We start from the raw sequence: 25,024 nt of genomic DNA on the forward strand, positions 1-25,024 counted from the left end.
CTGTGCCATTTTCCCCTAAAAAAAGGAAGAAAAAGAAAAAGCACATGAATCATAAAGTAAATGAAAGCATTGATACTCGGTGGGTGGCAAGTTTTCTCTCTCTCCGCAGCCTGTACACTACTAGTCTTGGTCAAGTTACTTGCTAAGAAAAATATTTCAGTACATACTTTAAATAAAAAAGAGGGCCATGCTAATTGAAGCCATTGGCTTCATCAGTATTCCTTAAACTCGAGTCATTGCGAATATCATCCGAAGATCGATCTATTTGTACGTAATGGATCGTCAGGACGAGAGTAATAAGTTGAACAATTATGGATTTGCGGCAGGTCGAGGCTTAATCAATGTCGTATTCTCTTGGTCACCTAAGGATGTTCTCAATGCAAAGCTTTACGAAAATAAGGTTAATTTGTTTTGTATTGTGTCAACTGTCCGGTGCTTACTAATTTCTTTCTTATTCGATTATGTACTTGTCGCTCGTATTGTAAAATTGCAACGACAATTTTCCTTTCATTTCAACTTACAGGTGACAAAGATTCCTGAGACATTTTCTACCACGACGAGTTACATGAAATCTTTCATTCCTTCACTTGTTGAGGAAACACATGCTGATCTACTATCAAGCATGACAAATCTATCTAAGGCGCCTACTTGCGAAATTCGGACTGTTACAGCTTCTGAGAAACATGGACCTCCTAAAATTCGGATTGTTACAGCTTCTGAGAATCATGGACCTCCTAAAGACTTGTTTTATGATGTTACTTGTGTAGGAACGTATGTGCCACAGGTTGGAGATCTCATTGCCTTGACTGATATTAAACCAAAATGCGTTGATGATTTGAACAGGTCCAGAAATTCGTATCTCATTGCGTATGTTCATCAAATTAGAGACAATAATCTCTCAATACTCTCGTCAAAGCATATAGATACAAGAGGATACACTTATGCTGCGGGAAAGAGGGAAACAATGCTTGCTGTCTATTTGATGAACATGACAACAAATATTCGTGTATGGAAAGCCTTGAATTCAGATGACGCAAACACAAATCTAATTAAGACTCTGTTGCAACTGCAACCCAGTTCATCACATGTATTAATCTTCTGTCATTCCTTCGACACCATGTGCATTAAACCTACTTATTCATTTTAGATTGTTCCTAATTCTTTTATGTCTGTCTTACAGGGTGGGAGTTCATGTACAATTTGCTTTTCTAAAGAAAAGCGCTTCGTTTCCCTTTCGACTAAATGGCCAGAAATGTGGTGTGATCTAAATGAATCCCAAAAAGCTGCAGTTCTAAACTCCATCAGTTTGAGTAAATGCCAACACCAAAATTCCATCAATCTAATATGGGGCCCTCCTGGGACTGGGAAAACGAAGACAGTCGGCATCTCACTCTTTGCCCTCTATAAGTTCAAGTGCAGAACACTAACATGTGCCCCAACCAATATCGCTGTGTTAGAAGTTACAGATCGACTCGTGAAGTTGGTTAACCAGTCTCTCAAGTATGATAAATATGGGCTTGGGGACATAATTCTATTCGGGAATGGTGAGCGAATGAAGATTGGTAGTTATAATGATCTTTTTGAGGTATTTCTTGATAGGCGTATTAGTATTCTGACCAAGTGTTTTTCCCCTTCGAGTGGATGGAATCATTGGTTAGAATTGATGATAAGTTTACTTGAGAATCCAGAGAAGCAGTATTCATTGTACATAAAGGAAAAACAGAAGCATGACGAGCAACATAAAGAAAGTGAAAGCAGCAACTCAACAAGCGATGATAAGAATGATTTTCTGACGTTCGAGGAGTTTGTGAAGGACAGGTTTGATTTCATTGGTGAGCTTTTGAAAGTTTGTATGGTAAATTTGTACACTCACTTGCCAACATCTTGCATTTCACTTGAGGTGGTGAAAGACATGATCAGAGTTGCAGGGTTGCTTAAGTCGATTCAATCTATATTTAGTTGTGCTGGTGTTGCTAATGAGCAGTTAAAATTACTTCAAGAAGATTGCACTCGTACTCTCAAGTCACTTCGTGCGTTTGCTGTTCCAAATTCGAATGATGCACAAACAATAAGAAATTTGTGCCTGGCAAAGGCTTGCCTAATATTTTGTACCGCATCAAGCTCTGCCAGACTGCATACAGAAGGAATGGTGCCCCTGGAATTGTTAGTCATTGATGAAGCTGCTCAGCTTAAAGAATGTGAGTCAACTATTCCATTACAACTACCAGGTCTTCGCCATGCTATTCTCATAGGAGATGAGAGGCAACTCCCTGCAATTGTTAAAAGCCAGGTTTCAGTTTTATCCTTCTTACATGCTCTTTGGTGTTCATATTATTAATTAGAAGCTTATATATATATAATTTGTCTCAACAACTGAATATATTTGATCATTAAACTGCTAGATCTCCGAGAAGGCTGAATTTGGAAGAAGTTTGTTTGAAAGACTTGTACTGTTGGGACACAAGAAGCACCTTCTCAATGTCCAGTACAGGATGCATCCTTCAATCAGCTTGTTTCCGAAAATGGAGTTTTACGACAATCAGATATTAAATGGTCCAAATGTCAATGAAGTGAGCTACAACAAGCGCTTCCTTGATGGAAAAATGTTCGGATCCTACTCATTTATAAACATAGCAAATGGGAAAGAAGAACGTGATCGCGGGAGTAGTCTGAAAAACGTGGCTGAGGTTGCTGTGGTTTATGAGATAGTTTCTAGCCTTTACAAAGGTTACTATTGTTGTAAGCTAGTTGATTATGTTCTTAATTTTTCTTGGAATATATATGCTGCTCGAAACATTCTTAGAGTATACCATTTAGTTTTCTTAATTTTTTCTTGTTTTTGACAGAATTCACTCGCACAAAAATGAAGGTTAGTGTTGGGGTAATATCACCTTACACAGCTCAAGTTAATGCAATTCAAGAGAGAGTCAAAGAGTATAGTGAAGTTCCGTCTGGCTCAGACTTCTCCGTAAGTGTGCGATCTGTTGATGGATTCCAAGGTGGTGAAGAGGATTTGATAATTATATCCACTGTCAGATGTAATGGAAAGGGCTCTGTGGGATTCCTCTCCAATCGTCAACGAGCAAATGTGGTTCTAACACGCGCAAGGTACTTCTTTGACGAAGTGCAGCTACTGAGTAATCGGTGGTTTTAAAAGTTAATTACTCGTTCTTGTGTGTGTGTAGGCATTGTCTTTGGATACTGGGGCACGAATCGACCTTGATTAACAGTAACTCAATTTGGAAGAAGCTAATTCTAGACGCGAAGAAACGAGAATGTTTTTTTAATGCGGATGAGGATGAGAAGTTGGCTCAGGCTATTTCCGCAGCCCAATCGAGTTGCGATGAAGATGATCCAATCGAGCACCTTGCAAGACCATTTTCTTCACTCAGACTGACTGATCGGACAGCTGAAACATCAACTCCAACTTACAGGTGTGTGCGCCATTTACTTCACAAATTACATATTTGTAGCATGACCGATTATTATACGTAATTAATGATAAACACAACCTTCTAATTTGGTTTCATTGATTTTTGTAATTTAAGTAGTAATTTTTATTTGTCTTTAATTTTTACCAGGAATAATTTTCGGCGCGGAGTTAGGTCCAGTAAAGTGATAAGGTGATGACTTAAGAGGTATATTAATAATTCCTAGTTTTCATGTACAAACATTAGATTGAAGTGCATTTCCTTTTAAGCCATCTTACTTTCCTAAAAGTACTTTGGTGTATGACAATTGACAAACGACTGAACCTTATGAACAGTGCATAGCAGTTGCAGCAGGTGTTGTGCGTAGCTCCAGGATGGAAGTTGTAGCCATTACACATCGTGCGATTTGGGATGATCATCGTCTTTCTCGGATGTAAAATAGTAGAACTTTATATTTTATCTTTCGTCGCTTGATGTTGCAATTCAACGAACGAAACAGTTATTTTTCGAGTTTCATTCCAAAACTCAAGTTACACTACTAGACAACAGCTCATCTACCACGACAAATTTATCACGGGCTTTATGTGCATGTTATAAAAAGTAAACGTTTATCATAGGCTTAGTCAACACGTTGTAGATAATAATATTTTATAACGGACAAGTAGTGGCCCGTTATAATAAAACAATTTAATACCACAGACTTAATCAGCACATTGTAGAAATATTAAACCACCGCGAATCTTGATTGTGGTAATATTATTTTTAACCACATTTAATGTTTGTGGTAAATAAAAAAATTCAATATGGTTAAATTACACGTGTTATTAAAAAAAATTTAGGAGGCACGATTGAAAAACTTCCCAAATTTTCAAATCTTTGAAATTTCACGGTACTCCGGCAATTCTCAAAATTTAAGTGAAATCCTTCATTTCCTATTACTTTACCTCTCTCACACGAACTTTTCTCTCATTTTTTTTTATCTTCTCTCCACCCATCACCTCTCTCTATCCATGACTCCTTAAATTTTTCTCTCATTTTTTTTTATCAAATTTTGTTGGCTATGGTCAATTATTAGACAATCTCTATGGAATTTGGTATCGAGAATTAAAGATCATTCCATTCTTTTTCTGTTAATGTGGATTGATGGCATGTTGTTTCTTCAATTAGTTATCTTTATTAGGAGGTTATGTTGTCTTTGGGGCATAATATTAGTATACAATATAGTTTTGATTGTAGTGTTTTCCTTTTTTGGGTGTATCATGTGGATTGTTGGTCCATTGCTGTTGTAGTTTGATGTTTAGCACATTTTAGTAAACTTCATCAAGCTTCCATAAAAACTAAAAAGCATTATTTTTATAAAGCTCTGCGTGCATGGCCTGCAAGTGTGTTTTTCCCTATTCCTTGTAGGCATCTCCAATTCATTTAGCTGGAAGGCAAGTTTACATTGAGTGTGTTTTTTAGTAAACTTTTATGTTTATGTTAATAGAGTTGGCAATGGGATGCAGAACCTGTTTGCAAGTTGGACATATATATTCAGATTCCGAATGAGAGTGGTTGCCACTCGGAAAATGAGAACAACTGTAAGATCTCACATCGTCCAAGGGAGTGATCCTTATATGTATATTCTCAACCCTGCCTAGCACGAGGCCTTTTGGGAGCTCACTGGCTTCGGGTTCCATGGGAACTCCGAAGTTAAGCGAGTAGTATTCCCATGATGGGTGACCCATTAGGAAGTTCTCGTGTGAGTTTCCAGAAACAAAACCGTGAGGGTGTGGTCGGCCCAAAGGGGACAATATTGTGCTACGGTGGTGGAGCGGGTCCGGGGAAATGGTCCCCCCAGGTCGGGATGTGACAATTTGGTATCAGAGCCTAACCCTGGCCGTGGTGTGCCGACGAGGACGTCGGGTCCCTAAGGGGGTGGATTGTAAGATCCCAGATTGCCTAGGGAAGTGATCCTTATATGTATATTCTCATCCCTACCTAGCACGAGGCATTTTGGGAGCTCACTGGCTTCGGGTTCCATGGGAACTCCAAAGTTAAGCGAGTGGCGCGCGAGAGCACTCCCATGATGGGTGACTCACTGGGAAGTTCTCGTGTGAGTTTCCAGAAACAAAACTATGAGGGCGTGGTCGGCCCAAAGCAGACAATATGGTGCTACGATGATGGAGCGGGCCTGAGAAGTAATCCCCCTGGGTCGGGATGTGACAATTTGGTATCAGAGCCTAATCCTGGCCGTGGTGTGCCGACGAGGACGTCGAGCCCCTAAGGGGGGTGGATTGTAAGATCCCAGATAGGCCAGGAAAGTGATCCTTATATGTATATTCTCATCCCTACCTAGCACGAGGTTTTTTGGGAGCTCACTGGCTTCGGGTTTCATAGGAACTCTGAAGTTAAGCGAGTAGCGCGCGATAGCACTCCCATGATGGGTGACCCACTGGGAAGTTCTCGTGTGAGTTCCCAAAAACAAAACCGTGAGGACGTGGTCGGCTTAAAGTGGACAATATCGTGCTACGGTGGGGGAGCAGGCCCGGAAAAGTGGTCTCCCCGAGTCGGGATGTGACAATTACGATTGCAGGTGCCTTACAACAATGGTAGTACAAATAGGACAGATGCAGAAAGCGGGGAGATAAAAAGAAAAGAAAGCTCTCCTATTGGAAGTGCTAGATCTTTGTAGTGAATTTTCAGTTTGACAATCTTTAGCTGTTTCCCATCAGCGTTAGATTTTAAATGTCTAGTTTCTCGGTAAAATAAAAAAATTTTAACATATTTTTTGCGGCAGATGGATACACATAATTGACTACCATTTTAAATTGATCTAGGAATGTTACAGATCAAGTTATCTGTTAAATAGTTTCGGATGTAATTTTCTTTTGAGCATGTAATACCATCAAAAGACTCCGTTTTCTGTGCTTTAGACCATGTTGAGCTGAACACATAGGCCAAAAAAAAAAAAACAAAGCCCCCATGTTCAACGCAACTTTCTCGATCACAATCAGCCCTGTTCAAGTTATTTATCAGACCTTTTCAAATGTTTCTCATAGTTTGTCCCTTGCAGCCTTGCAGGAGAGGGGTAATAACCGTATGTTTTCAGAATTTTCTAAAGCATTACATATATTCTTCAAATGATGTAAAAACTGAAAACAGCTACATGGAGGATCTGGGAGGCCATCGCCGCGCCAGGCCTGCATGTGGCCCTGCTGCTGTCGTTAAGTAAAGATATTCACAAGCTTGGGAAAAATCAACTTCATTGTTCCAAATGTATGTTATATATTACCTGGGGGTAGTGCAGAGGTGGCAACACTGGTTCAGGTACGTCATTCGGAAAGAAAGGATGCTCATCAGGACTGCTGAATCTTCCCACCTAATAGCAATGCAAAGACAATAAGAAACCCCACAAGTCCTTTTTTTGAGTGTTCTTAGTGTTCATGTTAAGATTTAGCATACCTGGCCATGACGTTTTTCTGTTTCTTTAAGAATGTGTTCTACCAAGGAGCCATGGAACCCATCAACGGGGAAAGCTTTGGGTTCATATGTAGGCAAATTATGACAATATTGAGCTCTCTCTAACAGGCTAAAAATTATGCTATCCTCCTGCCGGATCAAAGAATGTCTTATACCTTCTAGCGTCAAACTATCGGTTTCATCCACCCTTTCCTTTGTAGCCAATGATCTTCACAAATAGGCAGCATAGAATTAGAATCTAGCCAAAGTAATTGAAAGCAAGACACTCCTAATCTGCCCAGTAGTCAATAATATGCATTTTTATGACCAACGATGGATTTAATTTTTAGTGACTCCAAGCATACTTTTTTATGCAAAACCATCAAGATGAACGTACCAGATTTCTAACAATTTAAGCCACAGTCATAATATTCAAGTGTCTGAAACTTTTTAGGCAAAAATAACACTGAAAAAGTTAAACCATAGTATTTTCATTCACAATTCATGGTAAAAACAAAATTGCATACTATAGTTGTCCACGGCTTTTATAGTTTGAAAGCGCAACATTATATCTTTATCAATACAAGAAAAAACATCTTTTTCATCGTAAACAATTAATCTATCACTCAACTAACCGGAAAAACTTGAACTATAACCGGATTACTTGGACTAGAAATAACCGGAATACTTGAACTTGAACTTGAACTAACCCGAATACTTGAAGAAGCCCGACTAATTAATCAATCTATCAAGCAAAAAACTCCATAACAATTAACCAAAACAATCAAGTACTGGAATTCTATTTCAAAACAATATCTTTGAACAATCAATGCAGTTTATATGAATTGGGGTTGCTGAACAATTGGCATAGTTGGATAATATGTGCACAGAAAAAATAAAAGCATGCCACTTTCCAGGAAAAAGAAAACAATACAAAAGCAGAATAAACATAGAAATCTCATAAAAACAGAACAACACATAAAAGAACAAACATGGAAAATCATAAAACCCAACAAGTTAAGGCAAAAGGGTTATTGTATTTGTACCCAATGGAGGTCGAAGCAGCCTGGACAGACAAATTCTGTTTTTTTGGCAAGGAAGAACTGAGGCATGCGAAACTGTTGGATTTCATTGCTTTCAAAGGCAGTAAATAATTGGGTCTTGAACTGGAAACGTGGGGAGATGAAAGAGTGGCAGGAGAGGAGGCCATCAGCAGCTTGGCCTCCATTGATGAGAGAGAGAGAGAGAGAGAGATGGGTTCTTTGAGAAATCAGGAGAAAGAATGAAGGAATTGGACAGGGACTATGGTGTTGGTGGGAAGGGAGATGGAGAGGGGGTAGGTGTAGAGGTTGAATTGGAGGTGGGTAGGCTGAAGAGAGCATGCACCCAACGCAAAAAATGATCCCTCCACATTAGTTTTTTTGTGTGTTTTGTGAGACTTGTGTCTTGATTGGTTCGTTTCGATTTAATAATGCAATGTAGTGTGTAAATTTCTCTTGACACGACATTGAATTCTTTTCATGTTATTTCTTATCCTCTTATTGAAATAAAACTTACTTTATAGGTCATAGTTGATGCGATATTTTAAGTCAATTACGTTTTTATCTTACAGATCAAACACTTGCAATTATATGGAAACGTTAAAACATATAACCATGAGCGATTGACTTGAAACAAATAATAGTTCTTACCAACCCAATTACGCACTATATTACGGATCAGACACGCACAATTTTCTTCCACAAATTGTGAGTGGCTGCTTTAGGTGGATGGAACAAGTAACTGTTCTCACCAACACCATGACTTGCTCAGTCTGGTCTTCAATTTAAATGTGTTTTATGAACCATTTGAGAATTATGACAATTTTTTTTCACATGGAGTTAGTTAAGAAAAAAAAAACAAGACAAAAATGGCCATGAGCTCTCCACTTTCATTCCTAAAACCTCTTATTATACGACATTTGTGAGTTTAAGAATTATTTATTGATTAAATATTGACTGATCACTTGAGCTTTTGTTTTCCTTCAATTTTTATGTGAATTAACATTTGCTTTGTTTAAGCACTAGTGGTGAAAGAATATAACTGGGTGGAATAGTAGGCCGCAACTACTCTTAATTAAGCGTTTCTTCAGATGAAGAGATTTTTCAATGTATTTGAAATACATAACGATACACCACTTGTCATTATTCAATTGAATGAAGACTTGAAAACACTTTGCTCCACTTGCACAATAAAATATGGCGTACCACGAATTCTAGGCAGACTAAAAAATCACTCTTCCAAAAGGAAATGTGTTAGAATAAACTATATAAGGCTATATGCTTGTATAACAAGTTAAGAACCGTATATAAATTGACGACAAATTAAAACTATTTTTATTCCGTTTATAATTGTTACTTTGGCATACACTACGAAAATATGAAAGCTCGTTCTTAACAGGCAAGGCATAAGAAAATCAAGCGTGAGCAATACCCAGTAGTGGCACGCGTGTAATCAAAATCAACTATTCAAAGTTCACGTGGCCTCCTTGTAGCCCTAAGTGCAATTTTGAATAAACAATATTACCTACACTAATACCATCTCTAATGGTTGGGCTAAAAACCAAATATTTTAGCCTAGAAAATTTAGCTTTTAGCCTAGAAATAGCTTTTCTGCTCCAACCGTTCTTGCCTAAAATTTTAGCTCGAGATTATTAAAGAATGAATTTAGGCTATTATTTTTGTTAAATTAAATTTAAAAAAAAATATATGTAGACTATCGTAAATTAATTTTATGAACATTTTAATCTTAAAAAATTTAAATTCCGATTTCTGGGCTAAATTTTGGGGGGAATCTGGCCTCAGTTTAGCATTTAGCATTTAACCCAAAATTTTCCCTTGGGTTGGATTGGGTTTGGGCGAAATTTTGAGGGGTAATTTGGCTTTTAACCCACTATTGGAGTTGGTCTAAGAGGGTAGCAGAGTGAGCTAAGCATCATAATGAGTTAACAATAATGTGGTTTAAATTTATTTTTAGCAAGAGTCAAACCTAAAACCTTTCACTTATAAGTGAAGAGGAATACCACTAGATCGTAATACTAAATGGAAGCCCTAAGTGCAATCTTTAAAGCATTTGAGAATCACACTCGAGGGACATTTGTGTTCACCACCATCTCTCCATTCAAACTACCTAGACAACGCCGAGGAGTAGATACAATATTGGTATGCTCAAAACAGTACAATGATGCTTAAACAAAGGTATGCTCAAAACATGTGTGTTAAAAGGTTAATAACTTAAAAATTAAAATTTTCCACTATTTACATAAAAACACGTGGTGTACCATCTGTGTTCCCGCCATAACTAAAAATTTTCCGTATTTTAGGCAGACTGAAAAACCACTCTTCCACAAAGGAAATGTGTTAGAATAAACTATATAAGGCTTTATGCTTGTATAACAAGTTAAGAACCATATATAAATTGACGACAAATTAAAACTATTTTTATTCCGTTTATAATTTTTACTTTGGCATTCACTACGAAAATATGAAAGCTTGTTCTTAACAGGCAAGGCATAAGAAAATCAAGTGTGAGCAATACCCAGTAGTGGCAAGCCTGTAATCAAAATCAACTATTCAAAGTTCACGTGGCCTCCTTGTAGCCCTAAGTGCAATCTTTGAATAAACAATATTACTTACACTAAGAGAGCAGCAAAGTGAGCTAAGCATTATAATAAGCTAATAATAATGTGATTTAAATTTTTTTTTAGCAATAATCAAACCTAAAACCTCTCACTTATAAGTGAAGAGGAATATTACTAGATCATAATACTAAATAGAAGCCCTAAGTGCAATCGTCAAAGCATTTGAGAATCACACTCGAGGGACATTTGTGTTCACCACCATCTTCAAATACTAAAATCTTAATAGGCAATTGAACTTACAAACATAAAAATAGACCGCCAACATCCAACAAGTTGACCTCAGGAATTGGAGAGAGCAGCATAGGGTTCACAAATGTATCATATCACAAGCAATGCAAGCACTCTGTTACATGTATTTGTTCGGAAGTCGGGTTGGCAACATGTAACAGGCTTTGTCTGGGTTCGATTCCTCGATTCCTTGATTCCTACCCATTTGAATAATTCCTCGAGCCGTTCTTGGTTGGACCAACCCGACTTCCGACAAATCTTTCTGGCAAGAATCACCGCTGACAATAATTTTGCTCAATTTGACGAGATTAGTAGGAATCAAGTCTCAAAATAAGATATAATTAACAAGAAAATTTCATATTAGAATGCTCCATCATATACAATTTAGGATTTAAAAATTCATGCTAAGCTCTAAAAGCCTCAAAACGGTGCCAAATACTCAATTGACACCCAACCTTGCTGCAATTCTATCGGCTAGACAGGTACAACACGTGCCATATATTAGGGTGGATATGCACATCCATAAGCTACCGAAAACCACTCCTGCACTAGTAAGAATATCAACATCACCAAATCCAACACCTGTTATGGTCACAACTGATAGATACAGAGAGTTCTGTAAGCTCAGATTTGCTGTGTAATGAAACCCAAACCTCCCTATCAATACAAAGATAAATGGTGCCACCATTGGAGCTAACAACTCTACCCAACTTACAAAACCGTCCGAATTATCTCCGCTGATACCAAACCACAATAGTAATCTTACTACTAGATTAAGCAAAATATCGCATACGGACATCAAACATACTTCCCCCCAGTAGCTCAGAAGCACACAAACAAAATAACTCAGTAATTCCACGAATACTTTCCCCCAAGTGGTATTTGGAACTATATCGCCATAACCTACTGTTGTCATTGTTTCCGCCGTGATAGCGAGTGCTAAAACAAAACCTCGTAACTTTCTCCCTTTGTTACGGTCAATAAAATCTTGCCTAAACCAGAAGCATAATGATAAAACTATAGCATACATACCTGGCCAGATAAAGGCTTGCCAACGCTTGCAAGTTGGTGGTGGTGCTAGAGGTGGAGGTGGTGGAGTAAGTAGTGGAGGTGGAAGTGAAGGTGGAGGTGGAAGAATTGGCCATCGAAGTGGAGGGAAGTGTGGAAAGGGTGGTGGTGGTAATGGTAGTGAAGATGGAAATGAAGGAGGTGGAAGTGGTATAGGAGGAGATGGTGGTGGTAGAGATGGAGATTGAGGTGGTGCTATAGGTGGAAGTGGTGGCCATCGAAGTGGAGGGAAGTGTGGAAGGGGTGGTGGTGGTAATGGTAGTGAAGATGGAAATGAAGGTGGTGGAAGTGGTATAGGCGGAGATGGTGGTGGTAGAGATGGAGATGGAGATGGAGGTGGTGCTATAGGTGGAAGTGGTGGCCATCGAAGTGGAGGGAAGCGTGGAAGGGGTGGTGGTGGTAATGGTAGTGAAGATGGAAATGAAGGTGGTGGAAGTGGTATCGGCGGAGATGGTGGTGGTAGAGATGGAGATGGAGGTGGTGCTATAGGTGGAAGTGGTGGAGGAAGTAGTGGAGGTGGAAGTGGTGGCCATCGAAGTGGAGGGAAGCATGGAAGGGGTGGTGGTGGTAATGCTAGTGAAGATGGAAATGAAGGTGGTGGAAGCGGTATAGACGGAGATGGTGGTGGTAGAGATGGAGATGGAGGTGGTGCTATAGGAGGAAGTAGTAGAGGAAGTAGTGGAGGTGGTGGATGTGGTATAGGCGGAGGCGGTGGTGGTAGAGAAGGAGGTGGTGCTATATGTGGAAGTGGAGGAGGAAGTAGTGGAGGTGGAAATGGTGGAGGAAGTAGTGGAGGTGGAAGTGAAGGTGGAGGTGGTATCGGCGGAGGTGGTGGTGGTAGAGATGGAGGTGGTGCTATAGGTGGAAGTGGTGGAGGAGGTGGAAATAGAGGTGGTGGATGTGGTATATGCGGAGGTGGTGGTGGTAGAGATGGAGGCGGTGCTATAGGTTGAGGTGGAAGTGAAGGTGGAGGTAATGGTGGAAGAATTGGGCATCGAAGTGAAGGTGGTGGTAGTGGATATGGAAATGGAGGTGGTGGACGTGGATGTGGTATAAGCGAAGGTGGCGGCGGTAGAGATGGTGGAGGCGGTTGTGGAAGTGGTGGTGGAGGAGGTGGTGAAGATGGAAGTGAAGGTGGAGGTGGTGCAAGAGGTGGAAATGAAGGTGGTGATGGTGGTGGTTGTAGAGGTGGAGGTGGTTGAAGTGGAAATGAAGGTGTAGGTAGTGTTGGTGGAGGTGGTAAAGGTGGAGGCAATATTGGAGGTGAAGGCAGCGGGGGTGGAGGTGAAGGAATTGAAGGTGGCGGTGGTGGTGGTGGAAGGATAAGTTGAAGGAGGGGACCTACGGGCCTATTCTCAAATGGCACCGCGGGGAAAGGCAAGGGATAAAAAGTGGTGGCGATGGACGGCAAAAGAATGGTCGAGGCAACAATTACGAAACGAGAAATTGTACTGCGCAGGGTGATCAATTCCGTGTTGCTCAACCTCACCTTCATCCTGCTCATATTGATCATCATCACCTTTAAAATGGAACCATAACATTCCTCCGCTTCACAACCATCTCTACATTGCAGCAAGCAAACACAAGCAATCAAACCCCATTAAACAAACAAACCAAAAAAGATGATACCTTTTTAACATCATGATCGGTCTAAGATATTTCCAGTGAGAGACGGAACAAATTACAACATACATTTAAAACAAGATACACAAATATTCAAGCAGAAAACTAACAAAATAACAATACCCATTTAAACAAGATACACAAATATTCAAGCTGAAAACTAGATTATGGAACGACAATTTACTTTGCTTCATATAAAACATAAAAACAAAATATAAATTATCTCTACTCCCCCTCACTCCCATTTCCAGAAACAAAAGGGGAAGAAATTATGGTACAAGAAAGTGAAGCGAAAAGTGGACTATCCTTTTTGAACATTGTATTAAAATGCCAAAAATTACATTAAAAACGTACCACTGGAGCTCTTCCCTCGGGAATGAGGATGAATGAGGAGGTGAGCTGAAGGAGGACGAGTAGAGCTGAAGGAGGACGAGTTGAGCAGGGGTTTTATACTGAGATTTTTGCCGGGTTTGAGTTTGTACGGGTACTGTAAATAATCTCTCCAAGAATTTTAATAAGGGAACGGGTGGGTAAAGCTGGGCGGGCCGGTAAGAATTGCGCGGGCGGGCGGGCGGTTGGAATTTTGCTTATTGGATTCTGAATTTGGGTCATTGAATTTTGATCTAAACGGCTCACAATAAAAGAGTTCAAACAAGCTTACCGTAGAATTGGGTCCTCCACTCTCTACATTACTTTTGTCTCTCTCTCCCATCTTCAACCTCACCCCTTACTCATTTTTCCCCCTCTTCCCCACCCAGGACAAAATCTCAAATTCAAAGTCCGCCCCAATATCCAAAATTAATTAAAAAACCGTCCCAATGTCAAAATGATTCATGTGTTATAGTCATATGGCCAATTTAGTCCCCGTGTTTTCTATTTGGCTGATTTAGTCATCGTGTTTGTTTATGTTAGCCAAATAAAGACATTTCATTCAATCTCTTTTTTAAAAGTCATAAGAAAAATTATATGAGATATAATTACCATTTTTCTTTATAGAAAATGAAAATCAATGAGAAATAACACATATAAGAGATAAAACTTCCAATCTGAAAAAAATGATTAGGTTGTGACTTAGAAAAGAGAAGGAGTAATATTAGGGAGGAGGTCGGGGAGTAGGGAGGAAAATAATTTTTCTTTTAATTTTTAATTTTATTTCATTTTTAAATATTTTAAATCAAATAAATAATTTTATAATAATTTATATTTTTTTTATAGAAGATGCGACTATGGGACAGAGGTTCAGGGCCGAAGGGGTAGAGGAAGACCTAGGAAAACTTTGGAAGAGACTCTAAGAAAAGACTTAGAGTACTTGGATCTAACGAAGGACATGACACAGGATCGAGCACAATGGCGTTCTAAGATTCATATAGCCGATCCCACTCAGTGACTTGGATTTTCCAAGTCTCCAACCAAGAAGTTTTCCTCACTCGGGAAATTAAGGGAACACTACCCCAACCTACATGCTCCACTCAGAAAGCTTCAACAAAAGAAAATTCAAAGAACTTAGCGAAGAAGGCTTTGGTGTATTTAACACAATACGTTGAAATGAAGGAAAGCTTATTTATTGATATCCCCGATAAGCTACAAATATGTACATATACATGAGTCAAAATAAACACATAAGAGGGAGCCTTCACAAAGGTTGCTTAGGAGAAGTCTCAGCAGTCGGTAGAGCCCCAGAAAGAGAAGGCACCGGAGGGGGATCATTTGGAGCCTCAGTACTGGACAGAACCCTAGAAGGAGGAGGCATCAGAGGTTGATCATTTGGAGCTTCATTACGCGGTACAGCCCCAGAAGACGAAGGCAATAAATGCCTTTGGAACAAACCCACAAATCTCTGATGATCAAGTAAAACCTGACCATCAGTTTCCTTCATCTGGTCAAGCTTCCTCTTCATGTTTGTAGCATAGTCATGTGCGAGCCGGTGCAACTGTTTATTCTCATGCTTGAGCCCTCTAATCTCCTGTTTGAGACTCATCACTTCAGCCGCCAATGATTCAACTTGGCGGGTTCGAGCAAATAGGCGTTGGGCCATATTAGACACAGAACCTGCACACTGAACACTGAGAGCCAGCGAATCCTTAACAGCTAACTCATCAGACCGTTTGGAAAGTAGTCTGTTATCTTTGGGAGTGAGAAGGTTCCTGGCCACCACCGCAGCGGTCATATCATTCTTCATCACGGAATCCCCAACGGTAAGAGGACCAGTTGGGGAGACGAAGGATGGGCGCCATATGTTGTCTGGAGAAGGCGGGGCTGCCTCTTCAACAAGGTTCAAGTCAAAATGACGGTCGGAGGGGCCAGACATTTTCAAAGGTGTTGAAGAGAGAAGAGGTCGGACAAATCAAGATCTTAGAAGTGCAAGAATGAAGCTTCTACTGGTGGAGATTCAAGTGTGCTTTGGAACTTAATGCCAGCCTCTATAAAAATCTGCACTCGACGGAGCTTCAGAAATCAAAGAGGCGCCTGCTCAGAAATCGAAGAGGCGTTTGCTTTCTCAAAAGTTGGGCTGCTTAGAGATCACGAGGGTTGATCTCAGAAATGGAAGAGCCGTTTGCTTTCTCAAAAGTTGGGCTGCTCAAAGACCACGAAGGCCGATCTCAGAAATCGAAGAGGCGCTCGCTTTCTCAAAAGCTGGGCTCCCTAGAGACCACGAGGGCCGATCTCAGAAATCGAAGAGGCACCTACTTTTCCAGCCTTGTCAGCACCTGTCACACGCACACTCAGCTTTGCGGAAATTATGGGCATTCTGTCAAAGACTTCTGGGGAAGTAGAAAACACATGAATCTTACTGTTCAATCACCCACTTCCCACACGCAACAATAGCTCATGGGTACCACAGATAACTTTGCCAAAGTTCTCTGCCAAAGTTGAGCACGTGAAGCTTGCAGCTCCCACTACATCGCTCTGACCAAGAAGGGTAAAAGAATAGCAAAGAAACAGCACTAACAAAGTTTAGACCCATAAATTTTGAAGGTCTAGCTACCATATTATTACCCACAAGGGTAAAGGAACAGTACCACTGCTGGATAATTGGAAAGTCCATGTATGTCAACCTCTGTGCTTCGTGGCAAGGTAGACTAGCAAACATGCCCAACCTTTACTCACATTCGAGAAAACACTCCCAATAAGATTGCTTGCTCCAAAATCGAAGAGGCACCGTCCTCCGAATCTAAAGAGCCAGACTCCCAACATGACTACTTTCTTAAAAATCGAAGAGAGGGTAAAGGAACAGTACCATTGCTGGATAATTGGAAAGTCCCTGTGTGTCAACCTCTGTGCTTCGTGGCAAGGTAGACTAGCAAACATGCCCAACCTTTACTCACATTCGAGAAAACACTCCCAACAAGATTGCTTGCTCCAAAATCGAAGAGGCACCGCCCTCCGAATCTCGAGAGCCACTCTCCCAACATGATTACTTTCTCAAAAATCGAAGAGACACTGCTCCCCGAATCTCGAGAGCCAGACCCCCAGCATGATTGCTTTCTCAAAAATCGGTGAGGCACCGTTCTCCGAATCAATCGAAGAGGCGCTCGCTTTCTCAAAAGCTGGGTTGCTCAGAGACCACGAGGGCCGATCTCAGAAATCGAAGAGGCACCTACTTTTCTAGCCTTGTCAGCACCTGTCACACGCACACTCAGCTTTGCAGAAATTATGAGCATTCTGTCGAAGACTTCTGGTGAAGTAGAAAGCACATGAATCTTACTGTTCAATCACCCACTTCCCACACGCAACAATAACTCATGGGTACCACAGATCACTTTGCCAAAGTTCTCTGCCAAAGTTGAGCACGTGAAGCTTGCACCTCCCACTACATCGCTCTGACCAAGAAAGGTAAAAGAATAGCAAAGAAACAGCACTAACAAAGTTTAGACACATAAATTTTGAAGGTCTAGCTACCATATTATTACCCACAAGGGTAAAGGAACAGTACCACTGCTGGATAATTGGAAAGTCCCTGTGTGTCAACCTCTGTGCTTCGTGGCAAGGTAGACTAGCAAACATGCCCAACCTTTACTCACATTCGAGAAAACAGTCCCAACAAGATTGCTTGCTCCAAAATCGAAGAGGCACCTTCCTCCGAATCTCGAGAGCCAGACTCCCAACATGACTACTTTCTCAAAATCGAAGAGAGGGTAAAGGAACAGTACCATTGCTGGATAATTGGAAAGTCCCTGTGTGTCAACCTTTGTGCTTCGTGGCAAGGTAGACTAGCAAACATGTCCAACCTTTACTCACATTCGAGACAACACTCCCAACAAGATTGCTTGCTCCAAAATCGAAGAGGCACCGCCTTCCGATTCTCGAGAGCCAGACTCCCAACATGATTACTTCCTCAAAAATCGAAGAGACACTGCTCTCCGAATCTCGAGAGTCAGACCCCCAGCATGATTGCTTTCTCAAAAATCGAAGAGGCATCGTTCTCCGAATCTCGAGAGCCAGATACCACAGACCACTTTTTCAAAGTGCTCTGACAGAGTTAAAACATGTGAAACTGGCAGCTCCCACTACCGTGCTATGACCAAGCAGGGTAAAGGAATAGCATTACTACTTGTTGTTAGGGAGACTCCTATATATGTCGACCTCCATCCCCAACGGACAGGCAGACCTGCAAAAATGCTCAACCCTTCATCATATCTGAGAGGGCACTCCCAACAAAGCCTTTCGAAATATTCAGCTTTCTTTCCCCCCGATAATACCTCTGCAAACAAGCTATACTAGAGCAAGAATATCTCATATCATCAGGGTTAAAAGCAAGAGTATCCCATATCATGCTTTTTCCCTGTTTTTTCTTTTGGCCTTGTTTTTACCTGCAAGACAAGGAGAAAGAGAGCAATCAGTCAGCACTTGGAATCAAGCTTCCAGCCAGGAACTGACTGCCTGGAACCCCTTACCTGATTACTTACCTGGCATTGCTCTCGAGTACTCATCTTCATCATCTTATGTTTCCAGGGAAGATTCCGCATCTGCTTGAGGAACAGATAGGGCAAGTGCGAAGGATACAAGGAAGCATGTGGAGACAAGCGTAACAGCACACGTGCCGATACATCCATTACTCTGTCAAAAGCAAAAGTATCCCATATCAGCAGGGTGGAACGTACTCTAGATTTGATGGACTTGTTTTGACCCTCAAATTCTTCAGTCGGCCTTATACTCTGGAGGAAACCAGAAAACCCTCCAGCTCAGTTCAAGAATAAGCCTGTGGAAAGTTACTTCTTCAAAAGCAAAAGTATCTCATATCATCTCTTCTCATTTTTCTTCTCTTTATCCTTCATGCTGCTGCAAGATGGGGAGAAGGTGAACAATCAGTCGGAGCTCTGATTGCTTACCTTGTCTGTCACCTCTTTCAGCAGACCCCCTAGCTCGGCGACTTGGGGGACTCCTACTACATGGTTTGTATCGCGCTTGACCAAGCCTGAAACTACAAGTAAGCTTCAAGTGAAATTGATACATTACCTTGTGCATCTCCACCAGTTAAAGATACCACCCCTGGATGGAGGAAGAGTACTTCCAGAGAAGATGCCACATCTACCTATGAGACAGATAAGGCAAGTCAAGACGACACCACACTCCGATACTTAGAAGTTTCGTGATTACGAGATCATTCTCCCACAATATTTCCTAATGTCATTTGTACTAAATCATTCACTCGTACTCACTAAAGGAGAGCTTGAACCTATGTACTTGTGTAAACCCTTCACAATTAATGAGAACTCTTCTATTCCGTGGACGTAGCCAATCTGGGTGAACCATGTACATCTTGTGTTTGCTTTCCTATCTCTATCCATTTATATACTTATCCACACTAATGACCGGAGCAATCTAGCGAAGATCACAAAAAGCGACCGTTTTCGTTACCTAGGATCTATCTTGCAAGAGAACAGAGAATTAGATGGAGATCTCAACCATATAATACGAGCTGGATGGAAAGAGTGCATCCGGCGTGTTGTGTGACCGTCGTAGGCCACTGAAGCTCAAGGGAAAATTTTATAGGACGGCAATAAGGCCAGCGATGTTGTATGGCAGAGAATGTTGGGTGGTGAAGCATCAACACGTACACAAAATGGGTGTAGCGGAGATGAGGATGCTTCGTGGGATGTGTGGGCACACGAGAAAGGATAAGATTGGGAATGAGGATATCCGAGGTAAAGTAGGAGTAGCCGAAATTGTAGGAAAGATGAGAGAAAATCGGCTCTGGTGATTTGGACATGTGCAAAGAAGGCCGACTGACGCTCCGGTTCGAAGATGTGACTACGGGACAGAGGTTCAGGGCCGAAGGGGTAGAGGAAGACCTAGGAAAACTTTGGAAGAGACTCTAAGAAAAGACTTAGAGTACTTGGATCTAACGGAGGGCATGACACAAAACCGAGCGCAATGGCGTTCTAGGATTCATATAGCCGACCCCACTTAGTGGGAAAAGGCTTTGTTGTTGTTGTTGTTGTTTATAGAAATTAGATGGAAATGTCCTTAATTGGCTAAAGGTGATAAACACAAGGATCAAATTGACCAAATTAAAAACACATGGACTAAATTGACCAAATGACTAAAACACAGAGACCATTTTAACATTTAAGTCTAACCAATAACTCTGTCACTATTAAATTTATCATCATTGTATAATTTCTCACCACTGTAGATAGTAAAAAAATCGTCATTTTGACCTTCTTAGATGAGTCGTTGATAAACAAAAGTCAATAAATTTTAGAAGGACAAGTATTTACCATTAATATCCAAAACTTAACACCCAATTTTATAAATGCCACTTTTTATAAAACTTTTAAATATAACAGAAAACTCACATAAATAAACCTAAATATCTTCAAAATCTAAAACCCATTTGCACAAAAAAGCTACAACATATCTCTTCTACATCGTTGTTCAAAGTGCTAGGCCGCCCTCGAAGTTGGTCATTTAAACTTGTGCAAGTTTGATGGAGAGGAAATTCATGGAGCCCATGGATACCTGACAGATCAATTTCTAAATGATCAAGTGAATGATTGAACATACCAATATGGTGGATATATGCAAAATCGTTGTCGATTTGCTCTGGAAGTCATTGAAGCTGTTGTTATTGAGATATGAACGGATAAAGTTGGAACTAGATTATCTTCATTTGCCAACTATATGAAATCAGAGGATTCAGATCCGAAAGTGTTGGGCCCTTATCTGGCCAATTCATTAAACAAATATGGGATCTTGCCATATGATTGAGCCGAAGATGAAGACAGTTGGAGAAAAGAATGATTGCCCTGAGTCTTATACCCATGAGAAAGGCTTTTAATTTGCTCCTCATGGTTACGACAAGGAAGATAGGAAAAATGTTGCAGCTGAGGACCGCACAAATCTTATTGCTTATGGCTAACCCAAACTTTTCCTTATTGAAAAAACGACTTAATTTATGTAAGATCCAAGAGGAGGTAATGTGTTTTATATGTACATACCCACATCTCTATAGTAAGACGCGTTTTGGGTGGAAGCCTAAGAACAAATCGGTGAGGGCATGGTCCAAAGCGGATAATATCTTACCATGCGGACTTGAATGTGACAATTTATGTTTATTTGGTTTTAATTTTGGTATTTAAGTGGATTTTCTGTCATTTTTGAATTTTGGCTATAATCGATAAAAAGATGAAAGTAAGGGAGAGGGGAGGGGTAGGAAGGAGATTTTATGTTTATGTGTTAAATTTTGGCTATAATCGATAAAAAGATAAGAGTAAGGGAGAGGGGAGGGGTAGGAAGGAGATTTTGCGCCTGAGAGGTGTTGTGCAAAGGAAGGTAACTGACTTTGTATTTCTAAATTGACGATTATACCCCTGGGTCCACGTTGGCTCCGGCCATGTACCCCGGGACTTTTTTCTGTTTAACAGAATGAAACGCTCCTTCGATTGCGTTTCGATAGCGGCCGGCGCCTCCTCATCGTTGCCGCCGTCCTAGAGGGCAGTGTTCTTAACCAAAGCTGAACGGAAGCAGTTAGCCCTCCAACTACGCCGAGAGGAAGCGGAACAACATAAAAGCCGACAACACCATCATGCCGTCCCGAATCCCTTCAATTCCGTCCCCGCCACCGTTTCTGATCGATAGCGGGAATCGGAGAGGCGGAATCGTGACCGAGGCCGGGAATGGAACCGTGATCGTGAAAGTGAAGAGGAGGCCAAGTAGCGGGAGCGAGAGAAAGTGCGGGAAGCAGCCGAAGAAGCGCGAGAACAAACCCGGCGAGAAGTTCCGGCCCAATTTCGATTGGGATGGCACGGAGGACACTTCTCGTGACATGAATCCCTTGTACCAAAACAATAACGTGGCGCAACTCTACTGTTTCTTTCCTGTCGTATCGTATGCAACCGGAGCCCTCCCCTTCGTCTTCTCAAACTCCCGCGCAGGCAATTTCATATTCGAACTGGATAATTTAACGAAACCAAGGAAATTGTGCGCCCTCAGCTAACAGTAACAAATATGTGACCGTTTGATGCCTGGGTTTGAATTGGACTCGAAACTCACTGTATTCAATGTATGTAGCGCATAATATGATACGAGAAAATTCGAGACTACACACATCAAATTGGGAGTACTGGTAGTGCGGGGAAGACCGATGTGGCGACAATGTTCTTGACTTTGCATGACAAGGATGTGTTTTATGAACTCTAGCAAAAAGCCAAGCAGGAACTGATTGAGAGTTGTAGTTATGTTCCTCCTGAACTGGGAAAACATGCATGAGGATAGCGTCAAAATTCAAGGCGGTATAATTTTGATCGACCTCCTAGATACTAAGCATAACAAAACTATTTAAGTTGTGTGATTGTGAGCAAAGGGAGATGCCAAGTGAGATGCATGGTAGCGTTTTAGGCAGGGGCGGGAAAGGGAATTTAAACTTGTAAGTCATAGGTGTTGGAAATTCAAATCAAAACAGGTTGTAAATGGCAGCTGCTAGCTGTTAGTTTCTTTACAGGTTGTATTCACACTTGCTGCAACTACAAAGACTAAAGTTTCCTCCATGTGCCAGCTGAAAGTGTGTTGAAAGACAGCAGAGATGTGAGCTGCTGTGTGCTAGCCGAAAGGTTGTGATTCCAACCTGGAATAATGCAATGCATGTGTGTGCCAACTATCCAAAGTTGCTGCATGTGTTTGAAAGGGTGTAAAGATGGTAAACACCATCATTCATTGCAAGTGTTGTTGTATTGTTTATCAATTTCTGTTTTGTATAAATAGGCTTTCTTGCTAGGCTTTAGAATCATCCAATTCAATTCCATTCCAATCCCATTCTCATTTTCAGCTTGTAAGCTTTAAGAGTTGTAAACTCTTCTAATATTTGAAAGTGTTTGTTATCACCAAGCTTGCTACTTCTTTCCTTTTGTTTGTCCAATTTTATTGAGAGTGCAAAGTGAGAGGTGTGATAGAGTTTGTAAACTTATCACCCACATATATTGGTATTCAGTTAGTAAACTTTGAATACCAACAATAGGTAGGTTGCTCTTTGAGGCTGTTTAAGAAATCAAATCCAATCCCAGAAACATAAACTAGCCAAAGCTGTGTTCAGTTACTTGTAATATAACATAATTATATACTATTCCATCAAGAAAAATCAAATCCAGATAAATTCACTTGCTCAAACTTAGGAAAACACACATAAAAACAAAAATAAAACAGAGAAACGACATAGACTCGCGGATGGTGCTCCAGACGATCTTAGCTGGGGTACGAAAAATGGATGCGACCATGAGAAGGCTGAGTGTTCATACGCTTCTTCAAGAACCTCATATACCTCATCTTCTGCCTCACCACACATCTGCTCGCAGCAAACCAGCGTCACACTCTCCCCGCTCAGAAGCCTTTTGGCGATGGTGGATGCCGTGTGACGCAGCAAGTGGTGTGGGGTACGTCCATCACCACAGGCTTTATGCTGACCTCTGTCCCAGACACCATAGCTTCAAACCTCTCTGTAAGTTTTTCAAAGTCTAACGTGAAAGTGAGGAATGGGCGTTGGTGTTATTTTCGTTATGGATAACAAATCTGATAACATGGCTTTAAAGATTATCAATCAAGATGTCTACAAGTTAGACAAATTTGATGGATCAAATTTCACCCGATGGAAGGACAAGATGCGTTTCATGCTTACTATTCTAAATGTCATATATGTGTTGGACCCGAAATTGGAGCCTATTCGTGAACCAAGTGACAAAGACTCGGACAATATAGTTGTCGATCGAAAGAAGCGTGAAGAAGATGAATTGGTATGTCGAGGACACATCTTGGGCACATTATTTGATCGTTTATATAACCTTTATGCACACATTCAATCTCCAAAGAAAATTTGGGAAGCACTTGAACACAAGTACACAACGGAAAAAATAGGTACCGATAAATTTTTAATGTTCAAATATTATGAATTCACTATGTTTGATAACAAACCCATCCTAGACCAAGTTCATGAATTATTGGTCTTGGTCTCAAAGCTTCGTGAACTTAAAATAGTTATTCCGGATCCTATGATAGTTGGGGCTATTATGGCAAAATTACCCCAAACATGGAATAACTATAGAAAGAAACTTCTACACATGGTGGAAGATATTAGTTTAGAGAATTTGCAAAAGGGTATTCAAATTGAAGAGGAAACTCGAAATCGTGATAAGAATTTTGCAAATCAAGATTTCTTTAAAGTTCACATTGTCGAAGGAAACAAATATAAAAAGAACTTCAAAGTCAAAATTGACAAAGGGAAGTTTAAGAAGACCAATTCCAACAACAATCAAAAGAATGCAAATGGTGTATGCTACCATTGTGGAAAGAAAGGCCATTACATTCGTGATTGTAGAAACAGAAAAGCAAGTGAGGAATATGCCAATAAGACCAATAGCGCAAATATGGTGGAAAACTCTGGAATTGATAACATTGTTGCAATGGTATCAATGATGCATATTGGCATGATTACCGAACTGAATATGGCAGCGGTAATAAAATCCTCCGATTGGTGGCTCGATTCAGGGGCTACTATACATGTGTGCAATGACAAGGCACAATTCAAGACATATGAAGCATCAACGGACAATCAAGAAGTTTTAATGGGGAATCATAATTCCGCCAAAGTTCTAGGAAAAGGAACCGTTGAACTTCAATTTACTTCTGGGAAGAAATTGACGTTGCTTAATGTACTGCATGTTCCAGAAATTAGAAAGAATCTTGTGTCTGCAAATTTATTATGTAAGAACGGTATAAAGACTGTTCTAGAGTCCGACAAGTTAATAATGTCGAAAAATGGGATGTTTGTTAGGAATGGATATTCTTGTGATGGGATGTTCAAACTAAGTATCAATAATAAAGTGAATTCTTCTGTTTATATTGTTGAATCTTCCTCTCATTTATGGCATTTACGTTTAGCACATATAAATTTTAGATCTTTAAAATACATGCGCACACTTGGTTTTATTACTTGCAATGATGATTATAATGATAAATGTGAAACATGTATTCAAGCGAAAATGACTAAGAAACCTTTTCCAACTACCGAAAGAAATACAAATTTATTAGACTTAATACATTCTGACATATGTGAATTTAATGG

The 25,024-nt window shown here is 40.4% G+C and overlaps 3 protein-coding genes across 3 annotated transcripts; 2 read left to right on the forward strand and 1 right to left on the reverse strand.

Moving 5' to 3' along the window:
* Positions 1-104: 104 nt before the first annotated feature.
* LOC103411484 (probable helicase MAGATAMA 3) lies at positions 105-3,969 on the forward strand. Its single transcript, XM_029107832.2, has 8 exons — positions 105-400; positions 524-1,087; positions 1,181-2,290; positions 2,403-2,727; positions 2,847-3,108; positions 3,186-3,434; positions 3,582-3,638; positions 3,767-3,969. The coding sequence occupies exons 1-7, from the start codon at positions 275-277 to the stop codon at positions 3,625-3,627; spliced, it is 2,682 nt and encodes an 893-aa protein (XP_028963665.1). The 5' UTR covers positions 105-274; the 3' UTR covers positions 3,628-3,638; positions 3,767-3,969.
* Positions 3,970-6,409: 2,440 nt separating this feature from the next.
* On the reverse strand, positions 6,410-8,293 carry LOC103411210 (chorismate mutase 1, chloroplastic-like). The gene is made up of 4 exons (XM_070804590.1): positions 7,919-8,293; positions 6,876-7,101; positions 6,706-6,792; positions 6,410-6,625 (listed from the first exon to the last, which is right to left on the reverse strand). The coding sequence occupies exons 1-4, from the start codon at positions 8,098-8,100 to the stop codon at positions 6,467-6,469; spliced, it is 654 nt and encodes a 217-aa protein (XP_070660691.1). The 5' UTR covers positions 8,101-8,293; the 3' UTR covers positions 6,410-6,466.
* Positions 8,155-13,049, forward strand: LOC114826810 (uncharacterized). The gene is made up of 4 exons (XM_029107574.1): positions 8,155-8,232; positions 11,820-11,997; positions 12,049-12,750; positions 12,853-13,049. The coding sequence occupies exons 1-4, from the start codon at positions 8,155-8,157 to the stop codon at positions 13,047-13,049; spliced, it is 1,155 nt and encodes a 384-aa protein (XP_028963407.1).
* Positions 13,050-25,024: the final 11,975 nt, after the last annotated feature.

The sequence above is a fragment of the Malus domestica genome, chromosome 09 (genome assembly GCF_042453785.1).
Source record: "Malus domestica chromosome 09, GDT2T_hap1".
NCBI lineage: Eukaryota > Viridiplantae > Streptophyta > Magnoliopsida > Rosales > Rosaceae > Malus > Malus domestica.